General features: G+C 35.0%; 1 protein-coding gene across 1 annotated transcript; it reads left to right on the top strand.

Annotated features, from left to right (window-relative positions):
* The first annotated feature begins 207 nt into the window (after window positions 1-207).
* On the top strand, window positions 208-2,926 carry LOC107769715 (F-box protein SKIP27-like). Its single transcript, XM_016588953.2, has 4 exons — window positions 208-518; window positions 1,446-1,675; window positions 1,761-1,835; window positions 1,939-2,926. The coding sequence occupies exons 2-4, from the start codon at window positions 1,478-1,480 to the stop codon at window positions 2,146-2,148; spliced, it is 483 nt and encodes a 160-aa protein (XP_016444439.1). The 5' UTR covers window positions 208-518; window positions 1,446-1,477; the 3' UTR covers window positions 2,149-2,926.
* Window positions 2,927-14,704: the final 11,778 nt, after the last annotated feature.

Here is a 14,704-nt window from a genome sequence, read left to right on the forward strand (position 1 = left end):
GATCGGTCTCTGTTGCAGCAAAATAATGACTATTTTTTAATAACTTGGCAAATACTGACTATTTTTGAATAACCAGTCCGAAAACTGACTAGCCCGTGCTATTTTAACCCTAAAAAAAAATACTTTTAAGCAAAAAAAGAAAAAAAACTTGGCCATACCAAAAACCAGACTATTAATAACATACCAAAATCTTTTACCGGAAAATTCGATTCTCTTTCTATAAATCCAAATCGAATCTTTTTCTCTCAATTTGAATAGCATATATAATCCCTATTATCACAACAATTTTAAAAAAAAAGTATTTCTTAGAAGCAAAGAAAACCATTTGGGGAGGAAAACTAAAAAGAAAACAATTAAAAAAAACTGTGTGTATATAGGGTAAAAACTTGACTCATTTCCAGCAAGTTGAAGAGAAGTTTCAGTTGGCCAGTGATTCTTGTTTCCTTGTTTAGAAACAAACCGTTTACTTCATTATCAAAATTTATTACTTCTGCCTTCAATTAGGGTTCTACTTCAAGGTCTGTATCCAATATATATACATACATTTTGCTGTTTCTGCAATATATACAGAATCTCTTTTAGGTATTGATTGATAGATTAGTTTTGATTTTTGTGATATTTTTTTTTTTGTGTTTTTGGGGTTTGTTGTTTAGTACATTTATAAAGTTGGATATAAGATTTTCATTATTTAGTGGTAGATTATGCTTAGAGTTTAATTAGATTATGGTTTCTTTGATTATTGAATACTTTGTTCATTTTGCTGAATTTAGGGGTTGATTATTGGATAATACTAATTGGTTATTCTTTTTGTTTGTCTGCTTTGATTGAAAAAATTGGATCTTGCAGTTGGTTTGTGTGTTTGTGTGTGTGAAAGTTTGGTGTTAGGCTTTGTGAGGAGTACCTCAGTTTGCTGTTTTTAATAAATATTATTAATTATTAATATTAATTTTTATTAAGTAAAAGTTTCTGCTGTCTATACAGTTGGTTCAGTTTATACAGAATATCTTTTAGATATTGATTATTAGATTGGTTTTGTTTTTTTGGGGTAATTACAGTTTAATCCATTTCTAAAAATTTCATTTTTAGTGATAGATTATGCTTAATAAGATTATGGTTTCTTGATTATTGGATTCTTTATTCAGTTTGCTGAGTTTGGGGGTTGATTCCTTATTGGATAATAGTACTAATTGGTTACATATTACCTTTTCTGGCCCCACTTGTAGGATTATATTGGTTTTGCTGCTGTTGTTGATTATAGTTATGTCCATTTCCTAAGATTTGGTTTTGGGATTTTGGGGTCTTTATAATTTGGTCCATTTTCAAAGATTTCACTATTTAGTGTTAGATTATGCTTAGAGTTTAATTGGATTTTGTGTTTCTTGGTTAATGGGTAATACTAATTGGTTTTGTTGTCTGCTTTGGTGAAAAAAAATTGGATCTTGCAGTTGGGGTTTCTCTGCAGAAGAAGAAGAAGAAAATGGCATTGTTGAACAATTGTGAAAATATGGGGTTAGGCATTGTGAGGAGTACCTCGTTTGGGCGAAAACGAGTCACTTTATCGAATGCAGTAGACGTTGATTTCATTTCAACAATGCCCACGAAAAGATTCTGCGGTCAGAACTCATTTTCTACGAACGAGAAATCTGGTCTTGAATCCTTGCCTAAAGATATCTTGGTTAGTACAGAATCTATTTCTTTTTGTGTATAGTTTAGGAGATGTGAGCTTAATTTTGCTGAAACAGATGTGCTTCTTTATGCAGATAAGGATAGTGTGTGGAGTTGATCATGATGATTTGAAGAGTCTGTTTCATGTATCAACGGCAATTAGAGAAGTGGTAAGTGTTAATTTTTTATGAAATATTGTCAAATATCGATTGAGGAAGTAGCAATTAATCTAAGTATTGATGACCTGTTGTTTTTTGATGTATGTATGAGCAGACTCTGATTGCGAAAAGATTGCATTTTGAATTTAGTACACCGAGAAAGACTCTTCCTTTTCGGAATGTTTTTGATGTGGATACTGATGAGGTAGAACCACCAAATGCTCCAAAGCTGTCGAAGATTACCAGGTCTCGATTGAGCAGGAAAAGGCTGGCTGAGATCTCTGTAGCCTTGTTTGCCTCGGATGGCGAAGAAAATTGGCCATAGAGAGAGTTATTTATACAATTGGAAACTGAGGTGTAGAACTAAAAACAGATCATGTATAGCTATTATTGTAGTAGAAACCTATGTTGCTCGGACTGTCCGAAATGTCGGGGGATGCATGTCGGATCCTTCAAAAGTAGTGCATTTTTGGCGGATCTGACACGGGTGCAACAACATTTTGGAGAGTTTGCGCAATATAAGTAGAAACTCAAGAAGGAAATCTTTTTCAAAAGGAAGTGCTTGATCTGATATCTCACCGGGAAGAAAGGTTCGGGGAGATGCACTTGAAGATCACTTGCCCAGTTCTGGAAGGACATGAGTGGAGAATTGTCACCAGATTTGAGCCGCCGTCAATACACTGTTTCATCGTTAGACGGAGCTCTCTCTTTATCATCCTCGTGCTAGATGCCACATTCTTTTTCCTACTTGCGAACCACAGGAACGCCTAGCGCGCAGAGGAAGTCCAACTCAAGGGGAGCTTAGATTGCACATACACTATAATGGTTGAACAGAGATCAACGAATGGACCAAGCACGACAGCGATGCGAACCAGGTTTACATGTCACAACAAATTTTTACAAGCCATTGTTTTTCAACTCTATCATTGAAGATGGGCTTGATTGTTTGTATTGATAGTTAGTTTTAGGGATTCTATTTGAAGGGGCTGCTCTGGCACTTCTGATTTCATAAGAATTTCAGTTGTACATATGGAATTCCACGCATTCTTGTGGTACTAATACTACAGATTTATGTTTAATGAAATAAAAATGTGTTCTGTTTTCCACTTCTATTACCCCAAAATGTTTGAGTTCTTCATTGGTTTATTACTATTTAGATCATTTTATCATCTCGAGCCGTAGAAGCAGTCACTAATGTTGTCATTAGAGTAGGTTGTTTATATCACACCCTTTGGGGTGAGAGTCGTGGAAACGCTTGTTTCTTTCATATTTTGGACCTAAGCTTCATGGAATAATATGCTACTGCTGAAACACGGAAGAATTGAAATCTTATATCAAAACACTATGTATGGATGGTATGAACTGCCTAAACAAGAATTCTTGAACAACAAACAGCCAATTCAGATATTCACGACCAAGAAGTAAGAAGTACTGGATTCTCTTTCGGGGCCCTGAAAGGAGAAGGAAAACTGGAATGCCAACAAGCGTCTCTCTAGACCTTGCGTGAATGCGAGATGCCTTGTGCACCGGACCGGATTATTTTTTTTTCTCCTATAGTTTGATGCATAAGAGTCTAAAATTATGGGTATTTAGAACTTAATTTCCTTTCCAAATGCATCAGAAGCATGTGTTAATGTTTCCAGTTGCTTAGTGACAGAGAAGCAAAGACAAAATAGGGAATCCTAAGCTGAAATAAGACATGTTACAAGACAAATTCTGTCTTTGTCCATGTTTTTGGCACTAACATTTGGTTCATTTATTAATTAACCCCTATTCTGGTCACTTGTAATAAACAACTTAAAATTGTTTGCTAAGATTTCTGGGTAGCTATATTGCAGGTGACTTAATGGGAACTCCTCAAAAGTTTAGTACATGTATTTTGCATGTAAGTTTGAAATTCATAGATATCCTTACCGAGAAATACTTGATGTCCATATTATTTGTCTTATAAGATTTTTGTATATTCTTTTAGAAAGACATTTTAATAACCTTAAGTATAAGAATATTGTCTACTACTTGTTTCGATCACTTCAATAATCATATTTTCTTGTTGTTGTTACTGTTTCCTTTTTTTTTTCTTGAGCCGAGGTCTATCAGAGACAACCTCTCTACCTTTACCAAGTAGGGGTAAGGTCTGCGTATATATTATCCTCCCCAGATCATAGTTGTGGGATTAAATATTGGATTTGTTGTTATATAAAAATATTGTCTACACTTCCTTTATCTCATAAATGTTTTGCTTAATTATCACCACTAACTGGAGCAGTAGGATAAATTAAAAAAAAAACAGAGTAATAAGTAAATTTTGTTTTGCTTTCTAAAAAATGACAAATATTTTAAAATGAATTTAATTTGTCAAAATGACAAATAATATGTACCCGAGAGAAAATATATAGTCTTCTGATTGCACTGAGAATGAGGTGAAAAAGTTGTATTTATTGTATTTCAAAACAAAGGAGGGAGTATTTTAATATTGGTATTGTGGGCACAGCTTGTAAATCATATAACTATTGGTAGAATTTGCGGCATTGTTAAAGCCTTGATTAGCTTTAATCATGATTTAGAAATTTATAGCCAGCTTGTAAACCTCTCACTTCTTGTTGTTCATAAACACTTTCTGCTGGCAAGTCTGATTTTGCTGGAAAGGGGATACACTGGCAAGAAAAAACGAACTTCAACCCATATTTTTTTTAAATTTCAATCAAATCTGTGTTCAAGCGCAAAACAGAACAACAACAACAATAACATAACTAGTAAACTTTTATGAGTAGGGTATGGGGTGTACGCAAATCTTACCCTACCTTATAAAAATAGATAAACTATTTTCGATAAGTTCTCGACTCAAGAAAACTTGATCCCAGCAGTCATGGAAAAAAAATGGTTGTAAAGAAATTATGAAGAAAAAGAAAACCATTGCCTTATTGAGTCCAAGGTGAATCCAATCAAGATTTTATAATAGAGCCGAACATAAGAAGAGTGAAGTTCAATTTGTTACTCTCTCCGTTTCAATTTATGTGAACCAATTTTCTTTTTAGTCCGTGCAAAAAAGAATGACATCTTTTCTTATTTGAAAACAATTTACCTTTATGTAATGATTTATAGCTACACAAAATATATGTGCTTCATTTTATACTACAAGTTCAAAAGTTTTTTCTCTTTTCTTACACTTTGTGCCCAGACAAATAGGTTCACATACATTGAAACGGATTGAGTAAACTTCGCTTCATGTAGTTCAGTTTAGTTTTAGCTTAGGTTTATTCGGTAAAATAAAATTGAATAAAAAATAAAATAAATAGAAATAAGAATTAATTCGAAATACTAAATAAGAAATAAGAATAAGGAGTCTTTATATCGCGTTACCGAGGACCTCGTTTCAAAAAAATACGCCGCCTAGGGGCTTTACCAGGACTAACTAATAAAAAGCCTAGGAACGGAAGTGATCTTAGAAACCAATCGCATTCCGGGAAAAAATCTCAATATCGTATTCGTCTAGAAGAAAAACAAAAATTGCGTTTTCATTATGGTCTTACAGAATGACAATTACTTAAATACGTTCATATCGCCAGAGAAGCCAAGGAGTATAATATAACTGTCACGTCCCAAACTACCCCTAAGACCTGACTGGCACCCAGCTAACACCACTCGCCAGGCGAACAAATTCATGTACTTAACCTTTTATATAAGCACTGAGAGAAACACGTACAAGTCCAAATGCATTAAATATCACTAAATACGAAGTAATTATCCAACTAAAGCCATAATCTATTTATAAATTCTAACGAGCACTCAAACAATGAATCTCTAACCCAAATTTCATACTAAGACCACAGAGCATCTAACAGAGTAATAGAAGTTTGACTGACGGGCATGCAAACCCGAAAGAAATAATAAACATAAGATAGGTAGAGCTGAAATAGCGGCCTCCACGAACAATGCGGCGGCTCACCTCAGCAATAGAATCCACTCAACGAACTCGTTAGCCACTAGCCTCGTCCTCAGCAATAGTATCTGCATAAACATGCAGGTAAGGAGTGAGTTATACGTAAATATAACCCAGTAAGATCCTTGACCCACCACTCTGAATACCTCTGGAACAAATGTTAGAAAATACAAACACACAAAGAGCACAGAAATAATATGCACAAAAATTCTTTCACCATATAATTACTCTATAAGGCCTAGACAATTATTCAACAACAATACTATATATATCTCAACACAATCTACACTAAGGACTTATCATTAATGGCAGTGTAGGAAATTAACCAAACACCACGACGAGTCCACGACGGCATAACAATGCCCCAAATCTATCACGGCGGCATACACAATGCCCCAAATATATTACGGCGGCATACACAATGCCCCAAACCTATCACGGTGGCATACACAATGCCCCAAATATATAACGACAGCGAAGAAATAATTTCTAACGCCCCAACGCCATAGCACGAGGCTACGCCACACCGCATCACAAATCACTTATTAAATGCTTTAGCTTTGTACAAAATAATATATATTTGCGGCTAGTCAATGACCACTGATTCTGCCAAGCGCACACTTGTCCCAACACATGGACCAGGTAGACAAAATATATTTTCCAAACGGATTTTAGAAAAGCAAACATCAAAGCTTAAAGTCTCACTTACCTCGTTATCGAGAAGTTTTGCAACTTTGCCACGTCTAGTCCACCAATCAAACGGCCTCCAATGGCCTCAATCTATCCAAAATATTGAATAACACACCCTAATTAGTCTAGGTGAACAGTTTCCATAATCTTAGGACGTGTCAAAATTAAGGTCATCCCTCAATTCAATTAATAAAAATCTATACACGACTAATATCAAACGTGGCATTTTCAACAGTAGAAAAAATGCGGAAACAATGGTCTCATATATAAGCCAGCAGTTCCCAAGTAATGGTTTCTCATACTAACAAAATTGACTACTTTATTCTTATGCTATTACAAATTACTATTCAATAATTACAACATCATTAGTTAAATCACTATGTTACCAGTGCAGTGATCTAAACCCCATATTTTATACTTTAACTCCATTAATCTAAATTCAAGATTGTCTCCCCTAATTATTGGCTTACTCATGAATGCTATCACTTTTTACTTCCCAATCATCACTATTTTTATTACCATAACATAATCAATGCTAATAAATAGCAAGTGAACTACAGTAACATCGATATGATACCTGTTTGTGAATCGTGTTTATTTTTCCAGTGCTATCGCCGCCGCCCGTCGTTCCCTTCTCGTGGAAAAATTCCTTCGTTATATATATATATATATATATATATAAGTAAACCTCAATTATTTCTTTTTCTACCAAACTAAGGATACCGATTATAATATCTAATCAATGAGTAAGTGGTGAGCTTGACCCACTTATTAACCTTTTAAATACTAACTAAATTCACTTCCTTCCACTTTTAAATTTATAATATGTAATTGGCTCATTAACCACCTATTTAATACAGTATCTTATATGTTATATTAAATCATCTTCCAGTATTTTAGTACTTTTCCAATAGCCATAAATAAATTAATTCACTAATCTCGCAATTAATAAATATTAAAAAAATTGGGTTATTACAATAACCGAGTTTTAAGTGAGAATCGATGCTTTATGTCCGTGGATATTTTAAAAATTAAATAAGCTAGTTGAATAAGAAGAAAAATGTAAGAATAAATATTTAGATTGAAATTAAATAGAGACGGAGCTATAGTTTTCTTTTGGTACAAGTATTTAGGGGATTACAGAAATATTAAAGATAATAGTAAAAGTTCCTTCACCGTCAAAATTGAAGGGTGAGAATTAATTATTACAATTAATAGAGTCAACCTAAAAATAATTTGCGAAGACAGGATTTATATATGTGACCTCAAAGTGCCTTGTAAGCTACTCCCTCCGGTTCACAATAAATGATCAGTTTACTATTTTATTTTGGTTCAAAATAAGTGTCCAGTTAAGTAATCAAGAAAAAATTCAATTTGTTTTTACTCTTTTACCCTTATGTGCATATCCTTAAAAAGTGTTCTCACTCCTCACTATAACTATGTGACCAATATTTAATAAGGGTAGTTTAGTCATACTAGGTATTTTTGTATAAGATTTAGCATTTTCTTAATGAGCGTGCTAAAAGGAAACTGGTCACTTATTCTGAACCGGAGGGAGTACTGATTAAAACAATTGTGGTGGTAAAGTTAGATATTTCTATAACAACATCCATATATAGCAGTCATTCACCATGAAAGTCAGGTTTTCCTTAGAACTAATTTTTAAAGTTATTTATCACAGTTTTTTACCTATAACAGCAGCATCCATATTTATAACAGAATCATTAAGATTACTAATAATAGTTTTAAAAATATACCCACAATCTTTTCCAATAAACAAAGTCTCTATCTTGCATAAGACATAAGATTTGAGGATTTGCACATGATATCTTTTCCATTGGACAAATTTTAAAAAATATTTAGATAGAAAATTTAATTATTAAGCTCTTAGATTGTCTTCAAGGGAAAGCTATTGGATACTTTTTGCTGAAAATTACAACACGAATATTTGCTAATTCAAGTATTATATCCCTAGTAAAAGAATAAATTTATAAAATAAGCTATAATTACAAAGTTCTTCCATCAATCTTGAAAGAATTTATTTTTCTAGGTAGCTTTAAAATATCTGTCTTAGAGTTTAAATCTGTATACATTTGCTTATGAATTTATTAATAATGTATTAACTTTCTTCGATATTTAACTAGTGAAATATATATATCTTTTTAGATTTTCAATTTGAATAATTTTGTTTATCTTTTATATGTAACATTAAAAAAGTAAATATAATTGATTTTTAGATAATGTTTATCGATAAAAGCAAAAAATATTTAAATGTCAAAATGTTGTTATAGGCGTACAACAGTCATTCACCAAATCAAAAAATATCGAATCAAACAAGACTATTATAGAAGGGTTGACTGTATTTAAAAAAGCATAAGTTAGAGGTGACCGGTTTATGATTTTTCGTTGATTTTAACTCATAAATACTTTTTTGTATTTACTAAACGTGTGCAAATAGTTTGAAAACGTATAAGTGTTTGGTTCTCCTGTTAGTAATCACTAGTGGATTTAAAATTAATGGCAAGCAAATGGGAGCTTGATAATGGGTCTGCCTTTCGGGTGAGCGTTTTGTGGGAGCACTTTATGCGCATTAGATAAATTTTTCTTGTGTAATGGCCTGCAAATTGTAAAGGGGATATAAATCGTACTAGGCAAATTCGGTGCGACAGACTTAACTCAGAAAACATTAGAAGGGGAATTCGATCCTAGATCATCCATATGGATTACCACCCTCCAAACCATGTCCCGAAGGGTGTTATTTTCACTTTCTAATTTTATTATCAAGTTGTCATAATTTTCCGACATTCCAAGTTGAGAGGAAAACAGAAAAATAACTAACACGAATTAGTAAAACATTAAAGTAATAGAAAATAGGGAATCCTAAGCTGAAATGAGACAAAACAGAGAATCTTAAGCTGAATTAAGATTTCGTTTAAGACAAATTCTTTGTCTCTGTCCATGCGGTACAAGTGTTTTTTGGCGGTAATTATTAATTAGCCTAGGAGGCAGGAGCACAAGTTAAAATTTGCTCATGTATAATTTGAAATTTAGCAATTTTCTCATCCATCATAATTTTGGTCCAATTTTATTCTCATTATTAGAAAATATTCTTATTGTTAACTTTTATCCTAATGAAGTTCCAAATACGAAGATATTTTTAAATCATACTAATAAAATAATTAAGGGTACATATAAGCTTCTTTTTTTTTTCAAAACTTTTAAACACGTGAAGTCCACTAATATTAAAGCTCCGTAAAAAAAGCATAATTTAAAAGTAAAGACTTTGCGGCCTTCATGGCATTGTTAAAGCCTTGATTGGCTTTAATTAAGATTTAGGGATTGTTGCAAGCTTTCATAAAGTCAAGCCAACCAGAGGCAGAGTCAGGTCCAATTGAAGTTTGTTTGTACTCATTTAGAGGGCAAAAATAAAATATTTTTTTAAGTGAAAATAATATTTGAAAATTAGATTTGTGTTTGATCATGGATATAATTTGGAGTTGTTTTTTGAGTTTTGTAAGTGATTTGAAGTAAAATTTTGAAAAACCGTTTTTTCGAAAGATTCTTAAATTCAACTTCAGATGAAATTTAAATTTTCATGGCCAAACACCGATTCCAAACAAAAAAAGTTGAAAAAAAATGATTTTTTTATGTCCAAATAGGCCCTAATTTGTGTGATGACTCATCACCTGTTTTAAAATGAATTCTGCGTTTCGAGGCCTTAAAAACCTCTTCTGTCTCACCTCGATTTGCGTGCGCAGTCCGGACGCATAGCCGGAAAGCTAATATGTGAAAATCTGTGAAAAATGGTAAATTTTGATTATAAAATGAATTAAGTTGAAGTAAATTTTTAAAGAAAATTATTTTCTGAAGTTATTTATGAGATTTGGAAATGAATTGTGATTAGAACTCGATGGTATCGGGTCCGTATTTTGGTTCTGGCGCGCGGTACAGGTCTTATATGTGATTTAAGATAAGTCTGTGAAATTTGGTAAGAAACGTACTTGAAACGACGTGAATCAGATCATTTTTGAGAAAATTGAAAATTTGAAGATCTTAAGAAAATTTCATGATTTTGATGCTAAATTCCTAGTTGTTGATGTTATCTTAGTGATTTGAATGCACGAGCAAGTCCGTATGATATTTTTAGATTGGTGTGCATGTTTGGTTGGGAGCCCCGAGGGCTCAAGTGAGTTTTGGATGGCCACAGAGTGAAATTTTAACTTAGGGAATTGCTGGTATGCTTTAGGCCTGCAGGCTTCGCATTTGCGAAGCCTGTCTCGCAAATGCGAGCAATGTATCGCAAATGCGAGAGGTGGCCTGGGCTGCCTTCTTTGCAAAGGCGAAGTGTCTATCGCAAATGCGACATCTGCCTGTAATCCCCCTTAGTCGCAATGTGAGACCTCAGTCGCAAATGCGACACTGCTTTCGCAAATGCGAACATAACAGAGGTCGGGGTTCGCAATTCCCATACCTGCAACCTGTAAATTTTATACTTAGCTGAAAATCAACTATTTTTACATCTTTTCAAAACACAAACTCATTAGGGCGATTTTTCAAGAACAACTCTTCTTCCAAATCGATTGTAAGTTAATTTTAACTCGTTTCCTTCAATCATTAACATCTTTTAACATGATTTCAACTCAAAACCAATGATTTTCATGGGGGAAATTGGGTGTTTTGGGTAGAACCTAGGTTTTTCAAAAATTGGGTATTTGGACCTCGATTTAAGATCCGATTTCAAAACAAATTATATATTTGGGTTCGTGGGGGAATGGGTAATCGGGTTTTGGTTCGAACCTAGGGTTTTGACCATGTGGGCTCGGGACGATTTTTGACTTTTTGGGTAAAACTTGAGAAAACTCATTTTCATGCATTAGAATTGATTCATTTAGCGTTTATTGATGTAATTAAGTAACTTGTGACTAGATTCGAGCGAATTGGTGGTGGAATCAAGGGATAAAGCGATAGTTGAGACGTGAATTATGTTCGTGGCATCGAGGTAAGTGTTTGGTCTAACCTTAGCTTGAGGGATTAGGAGTTGTGTCCTATTATCTACTTGTTTTTTGTTGAGTACCACGTATAGGCATGGTGACGAGTATCTATACGTTGGTGTCGAGCATGACCGTGAGTCTTGAATTGAAATTTATTGTGTTCTTAGATAATAATACAGATGCTTAAGTTGATGATTATTTGTATTGAACAAGGATTATGATTATTCTCGTGGAAATTACTTATGACTGAGCATTGGTGTTAGCTGAGGTAGTTAGGTATTGGAACAAGTTTGGTTATAGCTGTCTCTCCCTTGCCGGGACGTAGTTACTTATATTATCGATTCTCTTGTCGGGATAGTATAGTTCTTTATTGATCCCTTGCCGAGACTCTTGTTATGATTGTTGTTGATTGTATATGTAGATCGGGTTGCACACCGCAACAATTATATATGTGGATCGGGTTTCACGCCGCAACAATATTATATGTGGATCGGGTTGCACGCCACAACAATGATATATGTGGATCGGGTTGCACGCCGCAACAATATTAAATGTGGATCGGGTTGCACGCTGCAACAATTATAAATGATATGGATCGGGTTGCATGCCACAACAGTGTTGTTATATATTGGGATCGGGTTGCGCGTCGCAACAATTGTTGATACAAAGTGTTTATAGATTGGATACAAGTTTCTTATTGTTTTGCCGTGAATTCTAAGTTGTCCTTATGCCGTTACTCTTGATTTACTGTTGATATTGATACACCTCCGCAGCAAAGCATGTTTCCTCTTCCCATCTTTATTTGTTTATTCTGCTTTACTTTCCGATGTATATTATATAACTGCACAGGTTTATTTAGTAGTCTGGTCCTAGCCTCGTCACTACTTCGCCGAGGTTAGGCTAGGCACTTACCAGCACATGGGGTCGGTTGTGTTGATACTACACTCTACACTGTGTGCAGATCCCGATGCTGCAGCTTGGACCATAGCATTTTTGTCACGACCCGAATCAGAGGGCCGCGACGGGCATCCGATGTTTTACTCAACCGAATACCAACATAACATATCTTTCTTATCATACTATCATGAGTAAATGAGCCAGAAAACCGGTCATGAGATAACAAGAATAAAACATAAGGGAATACTCAACATATGAAGACCCAAAATGATATACAAACTTATATAGGTGACATACGGGCCTATAAAGCCGACATGACCATTTGTAAACTCAAAACATAGGCCGACAAGGCCATACAAGTGTCCCTACACCTGACATCTGTCTACAAGCCTCTAAGAGTACATAAAATCATAAAGATCGGGACAGGGCCCCGCCATACCAATCAATACATATCCAAAGCATACTGACCAACTAGGCAACTCCGGAGCAAGTGGAGTGCACCAACACCTTCGCTGAGCTGATAGCCTACTAGGAGGACTGTCAACCTATCAATCGGGACCTGCGGGCATGACACGCAGCATCCCCAGGCAAAAGGGATGTCAGTACGAATAAAGTACCGAGTATGTAAGGCAGGAAAGCATAAACAAGAACAGTAATGTAAAGAGAGATAGAGGAGATACAACCTGTAACATCTGAGTGCCTCTGGGGGCTACTGACATGAAATGCATAATACATATATATACATGAACTTTTTAAAAACATTCGCCTCTGTGGGCATCATCATCATCATATCGTACCCGGCCTCAAAGAGGACTCGGTAAAAACGTACCCGGCCATCATAAGGCTCGGTAGAATCGTACCCGGCCACGTGGAGCTCGGTAAACCCAACTGATCAGTGGTTGCACAATAGGTGCCATACCCGGCCGACTATAGCGCGACTCGGTAGAGTAAAATAGATACATATATATAATGCATGCTCGACTCATGGAATCACGTTCTAACCCTTTCGGAGTGATGTAAGGTCATTGCACCTTCGATTAACATTATGGACATCCCTACCATCAATATGAACCTTAGTGGGATTTAAGGATCATACACACTTGTTTAGAATAATTTTATAAGGAAAGAACAACATGGACAACCTTAGTTTCTAGGAGTAGATCCGTTATGAATTAGCGTACTGTTTATGTTCATGTCACTTTAGATCATGCCAAAAGAAAGAAGTAAGTGCCTTAACATACCTTGTATATTCTTCCCAACCTCAAGCTATGCAATTTCACGGCTCCTTAGTCTACAATAAGAGAAATGACACTCTCGTTATCGTTTAAGCGTCGTAACTATTATGTATCGACCACAAACTATTTTACAATGAAACGGACAAAACCTCCCCTATATATATGACTTCACACTAGTCAAAACAATCACAAACAGCCCAACATACCCCTATCACTTCATACACAACACGGCAACCATAATAGTGTCAACCAACCCGAAAATGTTACGACGAACTACCAACAAACAACCTTGTCATTATGTGGTGTTTCTACACAACCTTCCTCCTCTCAACTCCATAAAAATATTAGTAAAAGAGACAACCCAATACCAACACGAAACAACCCAAAAATATTCCCACAAGTTCATCAACTCAAAAATAATTTTTCAGTTTACTTAAACACGTTTCGACTTGTCTTTTCTTTCAAATTGGGAAATACAACCAAAAGTACATCATTATACCTCTTATCCAATAAACTGGCCATGAATTCAACTTAGAAATAACTTTACAACCATCCAACCATTACACAAGAACAAACAACATACCATTCTTTCGAAACTAGCTAGGTCTATTCTTTACGATCGAGTTACAACTCGCAAACGCATATATAATGGAAGGAGAAGCATAAACTTACCTTGTACTGAGTATAATCCACGAAACCTGTTCCTTTTTCATCAAAAATAAGTTCCTCAAAACGGCTACAAGAAGGAGAAAGAGAAACTAGCAAGCTGTCCGGACTTTTCAGCACTTGAATCGCGTCGTAACACCCGGAATACCCTAGGGTTTGTGTGGGATTTTTGGGGAGGAGTTGCAGGGTTTCAATTAGGTTTTCTTGGTCTGAAAGATATGTGAAATAACTGAGTTTATAATCCCTTAAAAGTCCCCTCTTGACCGACTTAGTTGAGGCCTCTCTTTTTGGCAAGTAGGTGATGCACCTACTTGTCACATACTAGCTGCGCGGTCTCGCGAAAATGCGCATATCTATATACTCTGAGATCGTATTGATAAAAGGTTTAATGAGTTGAAAACTAGACTCATAGATCTTCAATTTCATATATATATCATCCCTTGATTCAAAGTATGTTGGGAG

The sequence above is a fragment of the Nicotiana tabacum genome, chromosome 21 (assembly GCF_000715075.1).
Source record: "Nicotiana tabacum cultivar K326 chromosome 21, ASM71507v2, whole genome shotgun sequence".
Classification (NCBI taxonomy): Eukaryota; Viridiplantae; Streptophyta; class Magnoliopsida; order Solanales; family Solanaceae; genus Nicotiana; species Nicotiana tabacum.